Source organism: Anomalospiza imberbis, chromosome 6, assembly GCF_031753505.1.
Source record: "Anomalospiza imberbis isolate Cuckoo-Finch-1a 21T00152 chromosome 6, ASM3175350v1, whole genome shotgun sequence".
NCBI lineage: Eukaryota > Metazoa > Chordata > Aves > Passeriformes > Viduidae > Anomalospiza > Anomalospiza imberbis.
In genome coordinates, this window is record NC_089686.1 from 39717269 (window position 1) to 39739147 (window position 21879).

General features: G+C 45.1%; 3 protein-coding genes across 14 annotated transcripts; 2 read left to right on the forward strand and 1 right to left on the reverse strand.

Moving 5' to 3' along the window:
* Window positions 1-120: 120 nt before the first annotated feature.
* On the reverse strand, window positions 121-19639 carry KBTBD4 (kelch repeat and BTB domain containing 4). Of its 12 annotated transcripts, none has more exons than XM_068193619.1 (4): window positions 19622-19639; window positions 4955-5575; window positions 2322-2428; window positions 121-1759 (listed from the first exon to the last, which is right to left on the reverse strand). In XM_068193619.1, exons 2-4 carry the CDS (start codon window positions 5544-5546, stop codon window positions 899-901), a joined length of 1560 nt encoding a protein of 519 aa, XP_068049720.1. In that variant the 5' UTR covers window positions 5547-5575; window positions 19622-19639; the 3' UTR covers window positions 121-898. The 12 variants fall into 12 exon arrangements, with proteins under 12 accessions (XP_068049720.1, XP_068049718.1, XP_068049721.1 ...); XM_068193617.1 differs by lacking the exon at window positions 19622-19639 and adding an exon at window positions 18619-18736; XM_068193620.1 differs by lacking the exon at window positions 19622-19639 and adding an exon at window positions 18700-18724.
* Window positions 8141-12517, forward strand: NDUFS3 (NADH:ubiquinone oxidoreductase core subunit S3). The gene is made up of 7 exons (XM_068193674.1): window positions 8141-8236; window positions 8344-8406; window positions 9189-9286; window positions 9552-9701; window positions 10511-10636; window positions 10923-11042; window positions 12272-12517. Exons 1-7 carry the CDS (start codon window positions 8191-8193, stop codon window positions 12437-12439), a joined length of 771 nt encoding a protein of 256 aa, XP_068049775.1. The 5' UTR covers window positions 8141-8190; the 3' UTR covers window positions 12440-12517.
* On the forward strand, window positions 16597-21455 carry FAM180B (family with sequence similarity 180 member B). Its single transcript, XM_068193675.1, has 3 exons — window positions 16597-17614; window positions 19476-19543; window positions 20124-21455. The coding sequence occupies exons 1-3, from the start codon at window positions 17422-17424 to the stop codon at window positions 20565-20567; spliced, it is 705 nt and encodes a 234-aa protein (XP_068049776.1). The 5' UTR covers window positions 16597-17421; the 3' UTR covers window positions 20568-21455.
* Window positions 21456-21879: the final 424 nt, after the last annotated feature.

Consider the following 21879-nt stretch of genomic DNA (forward strand, 5'->3'; position numbering starts at 1 on the left):
CTAATATTCTAGATCACTTGGAGCCCCATAGTTCTTTTCTACACATTAGTGCTGAGCAGAACTGCAATCCACAGGAAGTTCAAAAATATTTGTATTTGAAGCAAAGAGAAAAAACCAAAATACTTTGTCTCAGTAGAGACTTTATTCAGATTCTTACCCAAAGGGTTACAGTGCCAACAGAGAGGGGTAGGAGGAAGTGATCTTATTTCTGTCTTTTCACCAACACTATGTTGTAATTACAGGTGGGGATTTCCTGTACAGTAAAGGAAGTCAATGCTCTAAAAATGATCTCCCTCTTCTCTTTATACTAGGTGATGACAGAGCAGTAAGCAAGTACTCAGTTGGTTACCACTCCTCTAGGAGAAGTGCTGAATGTAACCTAAGGGTCCTGGGGTCAGTTCTGGAATCTGTCTGCCAGGCCCTCCTTCTGCAATAGGACACAGGAATGTTTAAATGGGGGCATCCCTGGGGGACACAGTGCACGTCTAACTCTGTGACTGACACAGCAGCAACACGCAGTCTCCTAGCAGTTAAAACTAGCAGTCTGGGCCAAGGAGAATGTTCTCCATATGCCACAGGATTTTTTTAGTGATGGATTGGTTCCAGGCTAAAATAGCCATTTGCTGCTGTTTGGGCCTCAAATGCAAGCAGCTTATCATCAAGGAATCAAAGTAATAGTATTTAGTCCATCTGAAATCTAAGATACAAGAGTTCAATATGGTTTCAATAGTGCTATGTAAAAGAATAGGTCCACAGTCAGAAAGCCTGTACTTCCTCTGCAGAGGTACAGAGGATGGGGTCTTTACTGGATGTTGTGAGCTTGTAGTAATTGGGACTGGTGCTGAGGGTCGTAGGTGTAGCACAGCAGGACACTGTTGCTGTCTATCACTGGGCCTGCTTAGGCCAGGACAAACTGCAGGTTAGTGAGCAGCACTTTGATGCCACTTGTGACTGTTACAACAGAGGTGGCTGGGTTGAGTTTAAAAGTATTTGCATCGCCCTTTTTATAGCGGTCGCGAAAGACATAGATGCTGCCATTGCAGCTGGCAATTTTCCAGAGGGATGGTACTGAGCTCCAGGCATCTGGGAGGCACAGCCGGGTGAAGCTATCCAGCAGGGGATTGTAGCAGAGCAGTGAATCCCCCTCGGCCACAATGAACACCACATCCTTGTGCACAGCAGCGTGCATGCACCCTGCAAAAGGCAGTACGTATGGCTTCACGTGGCATTTCTCTGTGTTGGTATCATAGCACTGAATGAGCCGAGAGGGCTTGGTGAAGAAGTCTAAGTCATTTTCCTCCCCACCCAAGAGGTAAATGACACCATTAAGGTTCACCCCTGCAGCTCCAGAGACTGCCACTTCCAACTGGCTGGTCTCTGTCCAGACGTTATCTCGTACTCTGTAATATATGACAGCATTAGAGAGAGTGTCCTGTAGAGTTTTCCCCCCCAGTGAATATATTGCATCCTTGCTTGGCACAGAGACGAGGGTGTGCTGGAGCCGGTCACGGGGCAGAGGAGCACACCATTCCCAATCTATAGTCGCATTGTTGCATTTCCACATGCGCCGTGGAATGGAGCCACCAACGACATACAGGTCACTACCGTGCTTGCAGGCCGCGGTGATCTGGTGACACAGGCTGTTCTGGCCACTCACACTGATGGAGTCATCATCAGCACAGTGCAGAGAGACAGCGAGGGAGTGTGTACGTGATGACTCCTTTCCAATCAGGTAGATGTGAACATTTTCTCCAATCACCTGAGTGAAAGTAGAAGTGTGTCAGCAAAATTATCAGTGATGCTCAAGACTGAATTTTTCAGTTTAGGACCCACCCGTGGGCCTGAGGTGTATAACCTCCTTCCCAAGTCCTGCCACCCTAGAACATTCAGAATTCAGAGCCTTGGGGCCTTTTCAAGATACCATTCATATCTGACACAGTAAAATAGCCACATATGTCACTGGAACACAAGGGCTCATGGTTTTGGTAAGGGCCAGTTACATCACTGATGGAGTAGAGTTGTTACAAGACAAAAGTCAAACATAGATTTCTGGACAGTTTATTTGGTAACTGATGTGAAATAAGTTATTTGTGGCACTGCTCCAATCACCAGTGAAAGCAGCCTCAGGTTAAATGAAAAAAAGGCTGTCAGTGGGGTTGCTGTTTATGACACTGAAAGTATCCTCTCACAAGCACCATGAATTTCAATGACATTTTTGTTTTGTGACTTTCAAGTCAGACCTGTGAGCAGAATACCCTGCTCAGAGAAGTGTGAAACCAGCAAGTGCCACATCAGCCCCAGAACATAAGGTCTTTTTATACCTTCAGACTCGACCGCAGAGTCTCCGAAAAGCCCGCTCGCTCCTCCTTGTTGAAGTTGATCCAGGTTTCTATAGCAACTGTTGGATTCTGAGAACATGGAACGCCATCTGCAGTTCGGGGACAGAAAGGCATTTATGGTATCTAGACAAAGGTGTATGTACTCAGGAACACCCTTTTCCTGCGCCTGCCTCCCCCCACTCCCACCACAAAACCTACTTTCTAGGGACGAAAAATTGACAGAGATGTTTATAGATTTTGTCAGGCATGATCAGCACTGCCAGCCAGCCCAATACATTAAATTAATTTGGGTAACTCTAAGAGGACAGCTGTAGATCTTAAGCACTTTGGATGAGTTTCAGCAATCTATTCAGGAATCTATGTCCAAGAGAAATAGGACAGGAAAGAGAACTTACATGCTGTGTGACGATGACAAACACTTTCTTATTTAATCATTTAGGCAGAAAGATTCTGTGCTTGAGAATCTCAGCACCTGCCTTTCTGGCTGGTCCTAGAAACCTATCTAACAAAAGTCATCTACAAAATACGTCTGAGCACTGTCAGGCAGCTGACCCTCATGACTGAACATCTGGTGTTGCTATTATCCTCTTAACATTTGGAAATCTCCAATGAGCTACTAGAGCTTTTCTTAGCTGTGTGACAGTAAGAAACATTCCAGAGAATGCATCAGATTTAAATCTCTTTCGAGACGTAACTGGAAGTTTTGGTTAAACCACAAAGTCTTACATCACCATCATCATTAGTACAATACCTAAAAGATTTTAGGTATTTCCTTCCAGTTTGAAAGCCAGCAATTATGCCTGTGTTCATTGAGAAGCTTCCCTATGAAGACTCTGATTTTGTAGTCTGTTCTCATGACAAACTCTGAGTTCAATGATGCTGAAGGCACCAGACAAATTCCAATGCTTTTCTCTATAGTGGAAGGGAGCAGAAAAAGTGTGGCACAAAAGCAGATATTTCAACTCTGTTTAAAAGGATTCCCATAAGCTAACCATCACATGTAGTGCCTAAATAGAAAAAAAAAATAAACTGGTCCTAGAGTGCAACAGAAGGTAAACTTAATAAATTACTATTTTATTAAATTAATTTTAATTCTTGCCACTAAAATTTTCCTCTATTTCATTCCCCATTAACTAAACAAAGATGAAGGAAAGGCAAAATAAAAGGATTTTTCCTACCAGCAGTAGGGACGTAATTAATGGATTTTAATAGGGAAGTAATTAATGGATTTTAATCCATTCTATGAGCTAAGTTGTGGCAAAAATACTGAGTAATGTGATTCTACATATGAAAATAGATAATGCATGGAAAAAAGTTATACTGAGCAATTGTTTTAATTTAGGACCACAAGTACTAAAGTCCATAGTACTAAAACTGTTTTTATGTGGAATCTCTAGAAAATTAAACGTGATTAACCGCTACAGTTTTATTTCATGATTTTAGAGGTTTTTTTAAATGAACTTGTGACTTATTTTAAAAACTTTAGCTAGATAGTTATCAAAATTACTCCAAGTTTATCACAGTTTTTGAGCTATCAGTACATATACTCAATAGGTTCTTGACTGCAAATTTCTTTAGATGCAATAGAGATAATTTAATGCAATATCTGTAAAGACTCTCATATGCACAGCATCAATTCTAAAGGCTAGTTTAAGTCTCATGGATAGAATTGCCAGTGTTTCAAAGGAGCCAGTCATGACAGATTTATTTTTGCAACTGCATATAAAACACATGACACATAAAGTCTCGTTAGTTACTCAGTTACAAAGACTAATTAAAAGCAAGAAAGAGGTACATTTGGATGTATGAGCTGCTTCTACATTCTTGCTTCCTCTAGCAATGATACATTACTGCAGAAGAATGGGCTTGTGACTGCAGCTTCCTGGAGACGTTAACAAGTTCTGATGGTACCTACTAGGGCAGCAGATCTTTAAGGATTGGTGGAAGCTGGACTAAGTTGTTTATGTGTTGACGTGTCCTTCACAACTTTGAGTCATGGCATCCATTACTGTGGAAGGCTATTACCTTTATAAGAAGGACAATTACTGTATCATTCCATTTCAGTCAGTTGAGTGCCTAACTAATCCTAACAATTACATACAATTGTAAATAACACTAAAATAGTCTAAAATAAGTGCTCAAGCCTTCTTACAGATGTTGAGCTATTGCATTACTATGTTAAATGGTTATGAGCTAAAGGGATAAAAAATACTTTCATAAGATGGGTATTTTTGGAGTGCTGAGCCTTCACCACTCCAATGGTGAAGCCAATGCTTCTTTGTTTTACTTTTAATGCAAACAAAATTACAACAAATTGTTGGGTTTAAAAAATGTGTAACACTTCTAACCTGTTGACTCGGGAACTGCTGTGAATCTCCAGCATCCTGTATGTCCCTTTTCTATAGCTTAGATGTTTCATGTCCAGTAACAATTAATAGTTTGGGGCTTTTTCTGATAAAGGTATCCAGAATGTTTTGCTCTGCCTTGCTTAGATAATCTGAATAGACAGTGATTATGGAAGTTTGTACCTTTCCATCTATTTCATTCACTACCTGATCAGACTCTGAAAGTCTCTTTGTACATCCACATCCTAGGTAGTTTCAAGAACTCCTTACCTGTAAGGATGTCTGTCAGCAGGCGGAGAGGCAGGTGTAGGAACTCCTCTGTCTCCTGCAGCTGAGACAAATGTGACTTTGCACAGTGTTTGGCAGCTGTGTAGAGCTCCATGTCACTGTGTTGATCTGCCAACCACATGACCTGCAGACAGTTTCTAACCTGCACCGTACGGGCCAGAAAACGGGAGCACTCTTCAAAAAGGGCAGTCAGCTGGTACATGTCTGCCACTTCATAGGTTTCCTGCAACTCCTCTGCCCTCAGCTTTACAGTTCCATGGTAAATATAGTCCACAAGGAGCTGAAAGACACTCTCACTAACATCCTGCAGCTCAATCACCCGGTTGTGGGCCTCCTTTAGGTTGGAAGTGAACATGGAACGAAAAAAGCAGCTCTGAGCTGAGAGGACCAAACGGTGCAGCTGGAATTCTTTGCCTTCCACTGATATTGTAACATCGGCAAAGAGCTCATCCTCCAAGCATAATTTCATAATACCCTGGGCCACGCGGCCTGAGTGGGAGCGGTCAGTGAAGGTGTAATTCACAAAGTAGTTTTCTTCTGCAGAGGAGCCTCCAGTCTCTTCTGACGAGTCCATGGTGCTGCACAAATCAGACCTCCAGCAATCTGTAAAATCACAATAATTATACAGCTTTCTCTCACCACTAACAAGATTATGCAGTACTTCAGGGTACAGGGAAAAATCAAACATATTGGTAAGAGTCCAGCATATTTTAGACTTAACATAAATAGCCCAGCCAGAAACTTGTGCTTGAGCTTCAGAATCTCAAACAGCAAATGAGAAGTTGGCATAATTAAAATTATAATATATACCAAATTTCCAGTACAGTGAACATCATGTCCCAGCAGGGCTGGGAGACGTGCATATCTGTTCACCACTCATTTCACTGACACAAAGAAATGCAGCAAGTTATTCAAGTGGAAAGTCCAGTAACTGCCCCAGGAAACTTGCAAAGCCAAAAAAAGCAGCAGCAGCAGCATAGCTGGACTAGATGTGAAAAGGATTACAGCATCATACTAAAAAAAAGCACAGGCAGCAGTTCATATCATCAGGAGGTGTCAAAACCCAATGATGAATCTGTATCAAGATGAACTAGTTTTTACCAAAAAGATGCATGAGATGTCGGCCTGACATAACCACCAGTCCTTCAAGCTAACCAAATGAGATAACTGATGGTTATGCTGTTTGTTAATGTGCCAGTCAACTTCAGCATGCAAAACAACATTTTAGATGTTGTTAGTCACTGCTTCCAAGTGGAAAGGGGATCAAAATTTAAAAGAAAACACCTCTTAGCAGGTACCATGGATGTTTGTAGTGCTCCAGGTTGTTTGTGGGTCAGAAAAGCTTCCAAAACACAGAAGGACTACTACAGCAAGGAGCTCATTTTTACCATGGCTCTTGACAGCATTAGGAACAGTTGCCTTCGTGCATTCACTTTAGACTTATTTTACAACTGAACTACCAGCCATGGTGTCTAATATCAGAAATTTCTTCAGTTAATAATGAACATTATTTCAAAAACAATGTTTCACGAAGATGTGATTTTTTTTCCTCCAGATTCATAGTTACTCTTCTATGGTTTATACTGTCAAACATGCATTTTCTTACAATTACTCTGCTTGATCAGGACGGCTCCTAAGTTCTTTGCTGAAATTCTGTTCATGAGAAGTAGTGTCTACATCTATAATTGGCTGGACAAGTCCATCTCATCTCTGGTGATACTCTGCCTTAATTACACTCTAATCTCTATTTTACAGTGTATAATATAATATATATATTATATATATATTTGTCTATAAGAGACAGAGGAACTGCAGTCAGCATAGAACACATCAGTACTATTTTTCCAACTTTTATGAAGCATGAGCCTATCCTGGAAATTGGCTTCCACTTCAGATAAAGCTCTTTATCTCTACAGTCAAGGTGCTTAGGAGCTTCAGCCCAGAATGCAGAAGAGACCACACAGAGCACCAGGATATGGAGAGATGAACTACTCTGCCCCCTTGGCACGGCAGAAACAGCTGCCCACACTGCCCTGCACAACTCCCAGAGGACTGATGCCAAGCCACAAAAGAAATGCCTAGAAGCAGCTAAAGACTAAGCAAATCTCACATCTTCCTCGCAGACACCCAGACAAAGCTCCCCTTTGCACGCTTGGTGTCTTGGCTATAAAGAAAGAGGCATACAGGACAGTTAACTATCCCATAAAGCTAAACTGTATGCTCCATGCATTCCATAGGCCTAGCTATCAGTGACAGTGTTTAACCAATACCTAATACATCTCCTTCACAGAATCACTCAAGTTGGAAAAATGCTCTGAGACCATTGATGCCAACCTATGGCTGAAGACCACCATGTCAGCTAGACCATAGTACTGAGTGCCACATCCAGTCTAAAACACCTCCAGGGATAGCAACACCACCACCTCTCTGGGTAGTCCATTCCCGTCTCTAATCATCCTTCCTGTGAAGAAATTTTTCCTGATGTCCAGCCTAAACCTCGCCTGTTGCAGCTTAAGCCTGTGTTCTCTCGCCCTGTCGCTGGTTGCCTGGGAGAAGAGGCCAACCCCCAGCTGGCTACACCCTCCTTTCAGGCAGCTGGAGAGAGTGATAAGGTCATCTTTGAGCCTCCTTTTCTTCAGGCTAAACTAACACAGCTCCCTCAGCCGCTTCTCACAGGACTTGTGCTCCACCTTCCTTCTTTCCTTGCTCCTGACAGGGTAGGCGATGCGACGGCGGCGCCCGGGATCGGGGAACCCCTAAGCACAACTGACAGCGACCCCACGGTCCGCGGCGGGGAGGAGGCAGGAAGGGAGGCTGACCCTCGGAAAAACGCAGATTCCCACCAGGGCCGCGCCGACGCTGCGCAAGGCTCAGCGCTGGCTCAGCCCGGGGGCTGCCGGGGTCCGCCGCCCTCCGCGCCCGCACCTCCCGGCGCTCGCTGCTCCGTCCCCGGGCCCGCGGCCGCGCCGCTGCCCCCGGCCGCGCCGCGCGGCACCCACCTGCGGCGCCTCCCTTCATGCCGCCGCCCCGGGCTGCCCCAGCGGCTGCTCCCGGCCCTCACCCTGCGCCAGGCGCCGCCGGGTAGTCGCCGATTCCGCCCACCGACCCGGAGCCGTCCCCGGGAAGCTCTTCGCGCGCTTCCGCCCCCGGGGGCAGCGCGGCGGCGGCGGCGCTTTCCGCTTCCGCCCCGTGCCCTTGCCCGTCCGTGTCCCGGCGGGATGTGGGCGGCAGCGGCGCGGAGCCTGGCGCGGGCCGCGCTGCGAGGTGAGGCTCGGGCGCTGTGCCGGGGCTGTGCCGGGGCTGTGCCGGGGGCGCGGGCCGGGCCGGGCGGTTGGCGGTGGTCGGTGAGACGTGTCCGTTTCTCTCCGCAGCTGGCGCGGCACCGGCGGCGGCACGGGCCCGGCTGGCGGGGAGCTCCGCCGCGGACACTCGCCGTAAGTGCGGGGCTGGTTTGGGGCCGGGGGGCGGAGCGGGCCCGGGGCGTGCGGTTGTGCCGCTGCCGGCCGGCGGGAGGGCACCGAAGCGGCCCACGGACGTTCCCGGGCGGTGGAACCGCTTTAGCGAGCTCGTCGGGAAAGGGTTGGTCCGGTCACCTGAAAACCCCAATTGCGCACAAAAGTGGCTGGCTTGGTAACCGTGCTTGCTGAGGGTTCCCGTGCTTGCTCTGGGTTCCTGTCTGCATCCTTTCTCAGATGCAGGGCCAAGCCTGCTTTTTCTGTGCAAAGCTGTGCTTGGGCAACAGCTTCATATGCTGCCTAAAAGCCCTGACTCTTAAGGGCTTTTAGTTGTAACAGTGAAAAAACCCACCCCAACAACGTGAGTTCCTAGAGTGTTTTGATTACGAGGAGCTTGCTTAGATGTTGACGCGTCCAGCAAACCCAGAAAACAAGGCCCTTTCTTAGACGCAGCTTGAATGACATGCGCGATTCCTAAGTTCAGATTGTTTTGTCGTCTCTGCTGCCCTCTTTTTCATCTGGCTATTTACTTCTCCATCATCTTGTTGGACAATTCATGCTGCTCTTAGTCGACAAAATTTTAGCACTGATACAAATTTCCTTCATTATCGAAGTGTCTAGTTCCATCTTTTCTGTAACACAAGGACGTTGCTATAGCATAGTTTCTGACAGCTAGACTGGTTAAAGGGAGTTACTACTCTTCTTTCTGTAGCTTTCTGTATTCCCTGTCATAATCTTGGAAACTTTATTTTTCTCTTTAGCTACTGTCAGACCAAAAAATGAAGTAGAGCAGAAGCAGCTATGTGCTTTTGGGGAGTATGTGGCTGAGATTCTGCCCAAGTATATCCAGCAAGTACAGGTAGGTGCTTTTCAGGAAATTGTTCTTGTGGTGGTACAGGATCCAGTGAACACACCACTTTTTTGTTACCTGTTCAGAGAAGTAGTTTTGGGGAAGAAAAATGGTCAGAATTCCATGAGAAGTATTGCTATTTTTAAGCCCCTTGATCTGATGCCTTTTTGTGTCTGTTGTGTCTCTTTGTTTGAGTGTTCTGCTGAAATCAGCATCACGTTTGGTCCTGTTGGTGTTTGTACTCATGCTCTTCCCACTATTCTGTTTTCATCAGGTGACCTGTTTCAATGAGCTGGAACTTCTGATCCATCCAGATGGGATCATTCCTGTCCTGACTTTCCTTCGTGATCACACCAATGCCCAGTTCAAATCCTTGGCAGACCTGACTGCTGTTGATGTCCCGTCTCGGCAGTACCGCTTTGAGGTAGGAACTGCTCACAGGTGCAGTACTTGGAGGGCTTCACAAGTGTTGATGGCTGTTGCAGCTCTGACCACTTTCTTTGGTTTCTGGCAGTGAGAAAAAATTTCAAGAGTTCTAGATAGAATTCTTTAAGTCAAATGCCTTCAGTTGCTGAAGAAGTGGAATATTTTTTTAATTCAGTATTTTTCTTTCAAAAATCAAGGTAGTAGATTCATAGAAATAATAGAAATACAGACCTTAATTTATTCATCTTTTCCAGTCATCGAGGCAGTATCAAACAAGGCTTTAAAATTCCTTATGAATTTTTGGGATCTTCTTTTCAGTCTGCTTGTAGTATGTCATAAACAGCCTTTGTACTAGACTTCATCACCATAGAAGTTGGAAATGTTCCCTGGTATCCAACTCTCTTGCTGAAAATTAAGTGTATTTTTTCTTAGCTTTTTCCCTGATAGTAACTTTTTACTGATAGTAACTGCAAGAGTGATTGATGGCCATTTTCTTTGAGACAGACCATTCATTGTCAAGTGTTTCCATCCCTCCAGTAGTGTCTTTTTTTAAGATTTAGTATCTCTCTTTATTTCTTTGTCATCAGTCATGATGTCTAAGTCTCTCATAGCTTTTGTAACACTTCTAATGATCAAAGTGATAAGCTGTTGGAACCTCGGTTGTAGGAGTGTCTTGTAGTGTCCAGCTCTGAAGTGCTGAATGCGATCCTACTCATAAAGAATATTTGAAATGGTCCTTATGTGGCTTTGTTTAGGCAGTGGTGTACTGCAAGGAGATCCATAAATGCTGCCTGTTCTCTGCTTCAGATTGTGTACAACCTCTTGTCGCTGCGGTTCAACAGCCGGATCCGTGTGAAGACATACACCGATGAGCTGACACCCATCGACTCAGCAGTGCCTGTGCACAAGGCAGCAAACTGGTATGAAAGAGAGGTGAGTGCTGGTGTGCTTGGGAACAGAGTCTTTGTGGAGAGAGGCTGTATTTTCCCAATTAAAATGATTCCCCAACACCCTCAGGAAGAAAGAAGTGTTTTCCTGGCTGCCTCTTCAGAGCAGGAGGTAAAATGGTGTTTGAATTGCTTTTGAATGAATTCCTGCATCAGTTTTGCTGGCACTGTACAAAGCCAGGCACGTAACTGAAATTTTATGGATATAACACATACAGATTTTTGTGGTTTTTTCAAATACAATTCAACTAACTTGGCTCCCTTTCATTTAGGTTTGGGACATGTATGGTGTTTTCTTTGCCAACCACCCTGATCTAAGGCGAATCCTCACAGATTATGGGTTTGAGGGCCATCCATTCCGGAAGGACTTCCCACTCTCTGGTTATGTGGAGGTAGGAGATACAGTCATGTCTAAAGTTACCAGATCTCTCCAATGCTCTTTTCTGAGTTCCAGTACAAAGATGTGACTGCTTTACAATTAGTTGTCTGTATTCCAGAGGAGTTATATAAATCTGCATAGAAATTTGAATTATCACACAAAATATCATCCATAACAAGGCATCCTAAGGCTGGAGAAATTGAGCAAATGTTACGTCCTGTATACCAGAGATACTTGTCAGGCAGAGGAAGTGAGGAAGTGCTTCTGCTTTCAGCATGTTTTCTGGAAGATTAAAGTTTCCACTGCAAAACTGAGATGTCTAGAAGGATAAAGGACTGAACTCTCCTTGATTCAGTTGGAAGTTCACTTTGTTGTGTCTTTGTAGGCCCAGATTATAAAACTCTGATTAAACTGACTCTTGCTGTTTACCATTTACCTCTCTCTGCCTACCACATGTGAAATGAGAGTGTTTGGTATCTGTCTAGTTTGAAATGACTGCCCTGTAGAAGCAGGTGTATTTGGAGCAGTGTTAAGACTGAGTAGAGTCTTAGAAGGAAAAAGTGAAGTTCTGCAAAAAACAGGCTGTTTTAAGAAATGTAGAAATAAGGAAATCTTTCAAGCAAAGATAAGGCAGCATCTCCTCAGCTGAGGTTCAGAGATCTGGACTGGCACAGTGAGGATAAAGCAAGCCAATCAGAAGTGTCTGGTACTCACCTGCATTCCATCCCGGTTGTCTTCTTTTTCTCCCCTTGTTCTGAGAGTTACGCTAAAAACTAGATCAACTATAACCACAGAAGTGCCATATTATAAAGATTCATGAGTGTAGTCCTCAGCCATGCAGGCCCAGGGTGGGCCATCTTATTTCAGTGACTCAGGAGAAATTCCTTTGTCAAATGACAAATTAAATGCACTATTGCACGTGAACTTCATGTGGACTGTTAGGGTGGGGGCTCCTAATTCTGGGTGCTTAGTCACAACACCTAAGGGGCATCGTAGCAAAGCAAAGAGGAGGGTTTTCTTGGACACTCCAGAGATGTCAGTAGCATCTAGAGAGCTCTTGTTAAGTAATGAGAAGAACTGCAGCTGCGGCAGAGGCTTGTGGGCCTGTGGTTTTCCCATGGATAAGAAGTAGAGTTGTCTGCACAGAGGGTGGTCTGGGTCAGTACTGGCTCACTGTGCACAGCAGACATGCTGCAGGCACAGGGTGCAGATGACTGGCCTGTGTACTTTGTGCTGTTCCAGGTGCGGTATGATGATGAAGTCAAACGGGTGGTGGCAGAGCCTGTGGAGCTAGCTCAGGAATTTCGCAAGTTCGATCTGAATAGCCCGTGGGAGGCATTCCCTGCCTATCGTCCAGCTCCAGAACCCTTGAAAATAGAGGCAGGAGCCAAGAAAGAAGATGCCAAATAGCAGCAGAAGGAAGCAGATGTGCAGCACCATCCTTTCTCTTCCAATATAGTATTTATAATAATAAAAATTGATATGAGATACTTGTCTGTTGTGATCTCATCAATAATGTTTTCAAACTATATGAAAAGCACATGGCCTGGGAATGCTGATTTACAGTTCTTGTGATCCAACTGGTAGATGTTTAGCTGGTGCTTTGAATTGTAAAACAGGGGATTTGTCTTTTTGGTTTGCAAATTGAACAGAGTGCAGGTATTGCCTGTGGCCTAGTGTTTCCTGAACACTACTTCTGCCAGCAGTCCCTGCAGGTAAGCAGGTAAATATCAGAACCTGAGCACTCCCTAGAGACTGCACTGAAGCAGCTGTAGAGTTTGGGCAATGGGACAGCCGTTCCATAGCTCCAGGATGAGTGTTGGGAAGATGGTAATAATATGGCAAAAAAGGCAAAGCCTGTGTAAATGGTTCTAATGCAGTTCCTGTCAGGACAACACAAACGTATGTTGGTCCAGACCAAAACAATTATGGAAATCTCTGTTGTGTCCATGGGAATTAGGTCAGTGTCTTTTTTCCCAACAGAAGGAGCTGCAGGTAACTTCTGATGTGACACTCCCTCAGTCTGGCTTTTTCTTCACAATCAAGCAGTCTTTATTTTCTCCAGCACCTTCAGAGTGTGTTTTCTTTTTCCTGCAGCCAAAAATATACCCCTCCCTTGTTTCATAGACAAGAGTCTGTCGTTTTGTCAGTATTCCAATTATTTTGAGCTCTATGATACAATAGCATTGCCACTTTCTTTGCTCTTGTGGAAAATCTCTTTTTTTTCCAAAAAAGCTAAAAAAATGCTGCAGTTCCAGTCCACCCACCACCTGTTTGAATGGGATTGCATTACAGCAGTCATCAATTAATAATGTCCTTGGTCCAGAAAATGCATAATGCTGTTCTGCATGAGAAAGCTGCCAGACTTCATAAAGATCTGAAAACTGTTGTATAAGAGATTTCATAAAATTATTCACAGTTTGTAGAGATCGCTTGAATTGATACTTAAGCTTTTAAATTGTAAAAGCACTAATTAAAATAGGGGTTTGGGGGAGGTTAGGGTATGGGATGGAGGAAGGGATCAACCAGAGTAAATTCAATGAAGAAGAAAACCCTACTTGCTGTGACTAGAATGTGATCTCTTTTCAAGAATAAAGACTGAACTGTATTCTAAGAATTGGGTTTCATATTTGTTTCTGCCCCAGCCTTGTAAGCATGAACTAGTTAATTTTTATTTTTTTTTTAATTTTTAGAATTTTGTTTCAGTTGCTGTGGCCAGCAGCGTTTGGGATGTGTGTCAACAGTGTTCTATGGTTAAAATAAATAGCATTTGCCACTCACCTTAAAAGTTACAGCTCTACATGGGAAGGAGAAGTGAACACAGATGAGCAGAAGTTTGGGGTTTTATACAATTCTTAGCTCTATTTTGGATCTGTCTTCAGTTGAGCAGATTAAATAGGAAATGAACTTTAGGTTCTTCCTACAAGGTGTTCTACAGTTGGTTGTTTTCTTTGCAGTAGCTCTCATAGCATCCTGATGCCTATTGTGCAAGACAAAAAGTTCCTGGTGCCACTTCTATCACCATGAAGATTCTTTATAAATCACATTTCCTCTCCGTGTTCTCCTTTATCCCAGGTTGCTTGAGACACCACACCAAGACATATGGTCTATATATTATAAAAATATGCATTTCCCAGTATAATAAGACTGATGGTAGCAAGAACACTAGGAAATTTACCTTTTAAAATTAATGTTTGTGCAGAGGGAGAATTTGATCAACATCAAGAAATGTCAGACATGATTAGACATGATTGTCAAGTTAGACAATATGCAAGGTTTGCCCAAGAATGTGTGAACTGGAAAAGTAGCCAGCCCTGTGGGATCAGGCATTGGCTCCAGCAGGTCTTCAATATGTGGAATAGTTGCAAGTGGACCTGAATCTCTTCTCATTAGGGAAGCCTGGGAGATCAGGAAGGCTGCAATTTACTCACCTAAGCTCATTATCCCAGGGCACAAGAGGTTGCACAGCCTCACAGAATACTTGTGCACTCCACTTCCTCCACTGCTCCTGAGCTCCAGAGGCCATTCTGCTTTTGGAGCCTGCTCACTCTGGGCTGGTGGTGTGGCTGGTGGACACTTGCTTTGTGCTGGACAAGGCTGGGGTCAACTTGGCCAAGCACAAAGCTGTCTTCCAAATCCTCTGTCCCTGCCTGTTGCGTACTGCCAGCTTCTGTGGGGTTTGTTTGCCTGGGTTGGATTCCCCAGCTGCAGGAGGATGTGGGATGAGATGTAAGTCAGATGTAGCTGACTTATAGACACGCTATACAGAAGAGAGATTTTCTGGTGCTGAAGGGACTTTATAGACTTTATAGACCGAATAGACTGTAGATGATGACTCACAGTCACCACATTGAGCTTCTCCAGCTAAGTAGGTTTTGCTGGTGTTTTCCAGAACCCTGGCATTTCTCCCTACAGCCAGGCAAGCAGACTGTCTTCCCTGAGGATGTGGCTACTGACAGTGTCAGGGTGCCCACCTACCTCATATGCTGTAGGTGCAGTGGGATGAGGCCCTCCCTGTCAATTTTACACAGCTCATTACTCCTTCAAGCAGTAGATGCTGGTCACAAACTGAAACCAAAGGACAAGGAAAGCATCCTTGTAAGGACTGGCAGCTCCATACCTGGAAAATACCAGTATTACAGAGGTCCTGTCTGCTTACAGTCAGGGCTTCATTCCTGCTTCCCTCAAGTTCTTCCACTCCAGTAACTCAATAATCACTTTTTCTGGGAGCCACATATGTCCTTCTTCCCCACTTTCTTCAATCTTCTTCCTTCCCTGAGCATCTGCCAGACAGCCCCAGGCTGGGGAGTAATCTCCCCAAGTTCCGGGTGAGATGATTGAAGCAAGAGGTTTCTTCAATTCCATAAGCAGAATTTCCCTTTTGTGAACATGCTATCTCCCTGACGTCCTACTTCAAAGAAACTTCCCTCCTAAAGAGGTTCTTCTGGCACCACACCTTGTGCGTCAACCAGCATCCAAACAATTCCTGCAGTTTTTGACCCTTTTTCCCTTGTTCTCATTTCCCATGTTCTAGCTTCAGGAGGGCATGGCAAAAAAGAAGAAACCAGTCAAGTTGTCCCTGCATAAACCTGGCTTGTGATATTTTGAAACTGTTCCAACAACAGATGGTATGGCTAGGGGAGTGCAGAGTGGCAGGGCTGTGCTCAGCTGTGAGTACCTGGCAAGGACAAAATCCTTCAGGAGGAGCAGGTGCACTGCCTAACATAGCAGTTGTACATGCAGGGACTTTGTGCAGCTGTCAGAAACTCAGCATTGTTTCTGTGCAAGTATTGCTGCTGTACAGACAGCTACGGAATGTTTTTATCACTCTGAGATTGCCTTTCTTTGTGGGATAGTGAGGTAATTCTACAAAATTCCCCTAACTCAGGGCTGCATCCACACTGATGCTTGTCCCTCATCTGCCACTGTGTCAGTCACCTGAGCACAGCCCCCAGGCCTCCTCTCTTCTCCCTCCCACCAACGTGGCTGTACTCCTCCAGGCACTTCAGTTGCAAGCTGTTCCTAGGAAATTCTTCTGTTGACAAAATCCTGTACAGCTCTCACAGATGTTGGCCAAAATCCTGTTGGGCAATCCTCTTCATGTCATGTGCTGCAAGTTAAAGGGAGGCTGTTTCATGGGCTGCAAAACACAGGGATTTTTCCATAGTGGCTTCTAGACAAAGTCATGTGTACACTGTGGCCTAAAAGGGACTCTGGCACAAAGCAGAAGGCACATCAATCTCACTGCACAGATCAACCATAAGTGTCTGCCTCTTGGGTAGCTTGTGATTCAGTTTAATAAAAGAAGAAAGGAATGCAAGTGAAGAGTAAGCAGCGGAAAATAATGAAAAACGAAAGCAGTGCAGCGTGACCTGAAGATACCTAAGCCTATGACAGAAAACACAGGTCTTGCTTTGAATCCAAACTGAGGGGAAGAGCGGGTCTGGATATTGTGGGCCCCTCTGTGATGCTTTCATTATATGCAGGAGGTAGTACCAACCAGCACATCATCCCAGCCCTTAGTACACTATCTGGTGACAGTATGTCCTGACTGATATCCTGTAACTTGCTGAGCAAGAGATGCATTTCAGATTTACCTTCTCTCTTTTCTAGGCGTACTTCTTTCTCCCTTTAACCCGAGAGAGGGTATTAGTCCTCATTTATACATATTACTGCATATTTGTATAACCCTGGCATTACATTCTGTGCCATACAGAGTAGAAATACAGAACAGTTTGACTGGGGACTTGGCACTAATAAATATGTAAAGATTTGTAGAGAACAGATACCTGTTGTAAAGTGAATCAAATGAAGTTTTGTCAATGTAATTTGGAACATCTAAGGCAGACTGTGCTCACTGTAACCCAGAAGTCCACTCACAGGAGAGGACGATGAGGTGCTAAAGCCTGAGCCACTTTGATACTTGGTGTATGTTAGGTCACTGTACTGAGTTCTCCCTCCAGGGGGTTTGATACAGAACTGAGCCAGTGACATTTCTTCTGCCTGCTTGTATGTTTTGGCTGCTACTGCCCTTCCATGAATCTGCAGTCTGCTAGCTTTATCTATTTGTGATATTCCAGGATTGTTTTCAGATTTTTGAACCCAGGAAAAAGGAAAACTGAAACATGACAGAGGCATTGTGCAGAGATAGAAGGGACTAGAGGTCCCCACTTCTTAAGAGGCAAACATATGTAGTGGAGTTTCCTGCAACTAAAAGCTTCCTATAATCATTGCAGTGCAAAGTCAATCTTGGAAAAGGAAGCTTGAACAATTCTGCCAAAAAAATCACAACAAAGTTTTCCAAGTTTCCAAAATATGACGGAAAATATCCTTCAGGGTCAACAAGTTGAACTGCAAGCCCTTCCCAGGGCTGTGACCAGAAACACAGAAAGATGGATCCATTCCAAGAGAGGCTGCTGGGATCTGAAGCAGCATGGGAAGACGCCCCAGGCGAACTGCTGAGGCTTGGGGCGCGGCACTGTCGCAGAGCGGGTGGCAGCTGCTCCGGCAGTGCTGCCATGGCCCAGGCACAGCTCAGCTCCTGGCTGCTCTTGTGTGTGTTTGCTGCATCCCAGAGGCTGACAGGTAGGGAGCACATCTGTTAGCGACATGGCTCCTTGGCTTGGTAAACCTTTGTGCAATGCCTTTGTGTGATGCTTTGCTGCTCCTCCAAATGCCTGGTGCGAGGCCTCAGGCAGCTGCACTGGCACAGGATAGAGCTGGCGTCCAGCTGGGGGGGGGGTTTGCTGGAGGGGGCACTGGTACCTCCTTGCAGGTTGAAGACCTGCTGCTGTGTTTGGTGGTAAGGGGAGGATTTTCTTGGGTTTCCACTGAAAAAATAATCTCCTGCAATACTGTTTGTGGATTTTCTATATGCTTTTTGGGAAACAAAACCCCACCCAACCCTGTTGAGTGATAAAATAAGTAAGGATTTTCCCTTCCCCAGAGGATACTTATGTTATTATTTCAATACATTATTTGTTATGCTTTGTTAAATTTTTCTTTACTCAAAAATCTGCCACTCTGTATATTTATGAGGCAGTTACTAATAAAGGCAGTTTGGCACCTATTCGGCAAATGCACTGACTTTGCAGCCAGTCAGACATTTCTCAGGAGAGGGATCTGTGAGCCAAGAGCATCGGTTACTAGGGACAATACCAAGCAAAGAAATTTTCAGATGATATAATGCTTTCACCTGAGCTAAAAGCCTTGCTGGTACATCTGTGGAGGAGTAGGAAAAAGAAGCTACATCCCTGCTCACATTCCAAAGCCACAGCTGGCTTGGATCACAGAGCTTGCAGCTGTGCAGAGAAACAAACCTCTGCAGCCTGCAGGCTGGCAGTGCACTTCTCCAGGCAGCTCGTGCATCTCCCTGAAATGTCCAATCAAAAATGGAGATTTGGAAGTGTCTTTTGGTAGCAGTCATCACACATGTATAGTACTAAATAATTTTTCTACTTTTTATATGCACCTGCTGACTTTAAATCTGGAGTATTCAAAGTAAATCCTCATTTTTTTTTTTAAATATATGAAAAATCTTTCATCCATTTAAAAATGAAAAAACCCCATAAATATATCGGAGAGCTTACTATTTTGTATGAGCTTTTCCCATTTCATATTTCTTAACCTGAGGGATGAGTCTGTAAGAAGTAGAAGAGGGTCTTGGCTACCTCACGACACTGATAACACAGAGGAGGGAGGGGATGCAGCCTCTCTTTCACAGTCCTGGACCAAGACTGCTTGTGTCTCCTTCTTCATACACACAAAGAAAGAAATAAATGCAGACAGTTAAAGCACTGTAAGTATTAGGAAATGAAAACTGAACAATTCTTAGGATTAATGTGACTTTCATATTCAAAAACTGCCATTCCTCTGGTCTCATATCCATTTTCCCAGATTACATGATGTCATGTGTCCCAGCAAGTAATTAGCTGGACATCAAATGAGCCATAATGGATCTGACAAAGTTTCTTTTATCCTCACACTCTTCCAGCAGCAGGAGCTTAGGGAAGAAGTAGATAACCAGGATAAGCATCAGTTTATGTTTCTAGCAGCAGCTTGAGGAGCCTGCCAGCACCCTCCTTTCACTGGGCAGCATTACTTTCTCCAGCAATAACTGCTAACCGAGCAAACCCCATCGGTTCAAACCCCATCCATTCTCGGTGTGAGAGGCTTCCTTGCTGCCTCTCAAAGCAGTACCTTCGCTGCTGTATGCTTTAGCTCTGCTGGCAGCACTAAGAGCCGTGATATCCAAAACCTCGCCTCAACCACTGCTGCTTCTCTTTAAAAGCTTGTTTTGCGTATCAAAATCCTGTGGTCAGCATCTGTCGTATTTGGCAAGCTGAGTGGTAGCTCAGGAACGCTGAGGACGTTATTGACAATCAAATGGCAAAAACCAGTAAACAGGAAGGTCTTGTGCTACCAAGCTCTGTCTGATGTCTTCCAGATGAACATCCTCACAGCGGCACCAACAGAGCCCGTCGTGGCCCAGAGGACGCTGGCATCATGTTAGAGGTCTCCTGAGCACTGGGGGCCCTGGGCCGAGGCACTGTTAGTGCCCAAGCTCCCACCTGCCTGCACGTAAAAACTCACCCGTTCTGTTTGTTCTCATCCCTGACGGATTTCAGGAGCCCCTGGAGAACCTCGGCGATGCCTAATGGCATTTGTGCTCCCTCCCGCTGCGGGGTGCAGCCCAAGGCGGCTGTGCCCCACGCCGTGGCGCCTCACGGGTGCCCGCGGTGGCACAAGGGGCCGTCCCCGCTGGGTTTGGTGACGGCCCCGCAAGCGGCCCAGCGCCGCCCGAGGCGGCCGCACCGGGGAGCTGCTGCGGGCGGGACTGCGGGGGGACAGCAGGGCGGGGGGCAAGAGCTGCACAGGTCCCACGGGGAAACGGGGAGTGGGGCTGCTCACGAACGGGGTGTGGGGCCGGCAGAGAACGACATGGAGTGGGACTAGGCCGGCCGTGAGGGAGCGGCCGCCGCTGGGCCCGCCCGAGGCTTGTTTGGCAGCGCTGCGCAGGGCTGTGCTTGCAGCGCGTTTGGGAGTGATGCAGTTGTGCTGGGCTTTCCGGGACAGCGCTGCTCCTCTCTTCCAGATGCTCTGGGGAAGGCTGGATATTCAGGCCAACGGGACAGTCCGGCTGCGGGATGAGGAGCTGGCCTCCCTACGCCCGGCACGGCGCTTCCTGCAGATTTTAGAGGAGGAAGTTCCCAAAACACCGGCAGAGATTGAGCAGCATCTGAGATACTATTCACTGACTGACGCTCCCTTGCCTCCGACAGAGTTTGACCGTCTCCTTTTCACCAGTGTTTACAGTGCCTATCAGGTTCGCTCCATGCAGGGTGTGGATAAAACCCCCTGGATTGGCTTTTTCTCTCAGCTGGTTGATGAAATCTTTCGTGACCTGTGCAAGGGGCTCTGCCCTGCAAATACCACTCTCCTCCAGGCTTCCTGGCCTTGGAAGGAGAAGCCTTCACATTTAGCATCCCTGAAACATCTCTATCGCTCTAACCTGGCCAGGACCAAGAGAGCCACCTAATGAGGGAACCCACCGTAGGAAAGGGCACACCTGGCTTCAGCTGCCTCCTTGGTTATTTTCAATGCTTTCCACAGTGTGCAGGACTTTGAATAAATATGCCACACCCCTTTGTCCTGCTTCCTGCACTGTGCTGGCAACCCCCTCAGGATTTATGCTCAAGCTTTTATTTTTAAATGAAAAAAGGACAAAAGTGCATTTCTCCCTTTTCTGATTTTTCTGCTAAGTGGGCTGTGCTAAACGGGGCAGTGCTATTTAGGTATCTTATCTATCTTGATCACTGATGCTCAGGAGAGATGGCTTGGAAGTATTTTTCCAGGATATTATACTGGTGTCACAGATGACTTCATTTCAGATAATTCAGTTCACTCTCCTTATATTCTCCCTGTGGTTTCAGACAAATACAAGAAGTTTTCTCCTCTCCAGTAGCAGCTAAGCAGGTTTTGTTGTGTTTCATTATATAGGTCACATATTTAATTTAATTTTTCCCCTCATGTGGCATCATATTTTATGTGTCAACAGCAATTTCCCATATAATGTATTCATTTTTCTTTAAAAGGCAGCCTGAAAATGTATGTGTTCCATGAAGCTTCCTAGTATTTGCATATCATATTTACACATATACACAGCTTTGTTTCAGTTATCGTTTTGGAATATACTTCCTGAAATCTCATTTAAATTCTGAAGGATCCTGACCTAGTTATTTCTTCAGCAGATTTTGCCTTTCTTTTATAAAGTTTTTTTTTTCTACAGCTGTGGCATTTTACAAGCCAAGCATAATAAATACATAGTCTCTATCAGAAATACAATTATTTTACAGAAAGACATCATTAACATTTGTCTGTCTTAAACACTGTGGTGTGGAATTAGATAAATGTAATTATATCCTCAGGAGGGTTTTGATTTTGGTTCTTGTTTTTTCTACCAGATTTCCTGCTGCCCCTGTAGGTACATCAATTTTGAACATTCATTGCATGTGCTTAGATGATGGGATCCATAATTCCCTTTCTATCAATATAATTTTTCCATGTGAGACAAAAGAGGCATGTGTGACCTTCAGAGTGGGAACTGCTAGCTTCTGACCTAGTTAACCTTATTCCAAGCCATTGTAGCCCAACAGATGGAGAGGAAAAATGGTAAGGCAGGAAGAAGAAGCCTGGAAGCAAGGTGCTACAGACAATGGTTTTAGAGGTCAGCTTAGGGTTATGACAGGAGATAGACGTAAATCAGGTTGTTTGTTGTTGGATTTTTGTTTTGTGTGTTTGTTTCATTTTGGTTTGTGTTTTGGGGTTCTTTTGGTTTGTTTCTTTGTTTG

Bases quoted from the DNA above. Each gene is read 5' to 3' on its own strand.
- NDUFS3 (XM_068193674.1), top strand. From the start codon at position 8,191: ATGTGGGCGGCAGCGGCGCGGAGCCTGGCGCGGGCCGCGCTGCGAG. The intron at 8,407-9,188 runs GTAAGTGCGGGG...TTTTCTCTTTAG, and splicing joins CTCCGCCGCGGACACTCGCC to CTACTGTCAGACCAAAAAAT. The intron at 10,637-10,922 runs GTGAGTGCTGGT...CCTTTCATTTAG, and splicing joins CAAACTGGTATGAAAGAGAG to GTTTGGGACATGTATGGTGT.
- FAM180B (XM_068193675.1), top strand. From the start codon at position 17,422: ATGGATCCATTCCAAGAGAGGCTGCTGGGATCTGAAGCAGCATGGGAA. The intron at 17,615-19,475 runs GTAGGGAGCACA...GATGTCTTCCAG, and splicing joins TGCATCCCAGAGGCTGACAG to ATGAACATCCTCACAGCGGC. The intron at 19,544-20,123 runs GTCTCCTGAGCA...CCTCTCTTCCAG, and splicing joins ACGCTGGCATCATGTTAGAG to ATGCTCTGGGGAAGGCTGGA.
- KBTBD4 (XM_068193617.1), bottom strand. From the start codon at position 18,646: ATGAAATGGGAAAAGCTCATACAAAATA. The intron at 5,576-18,618 runs GTAAGCTCTCCG...GTGATTTTACAG, and splicing joins GGAAAAGCTCATACAAAATA to ATTGCTGGAGGTCTGATTTG. The intron at 1,760-2,321 runs GTATAAAAAGAC...ACTTTCACTCAG, and splicing joins CTCTGCGGTCGAGTCTGAAG to GTGATTGGAGAAAATGTTCA.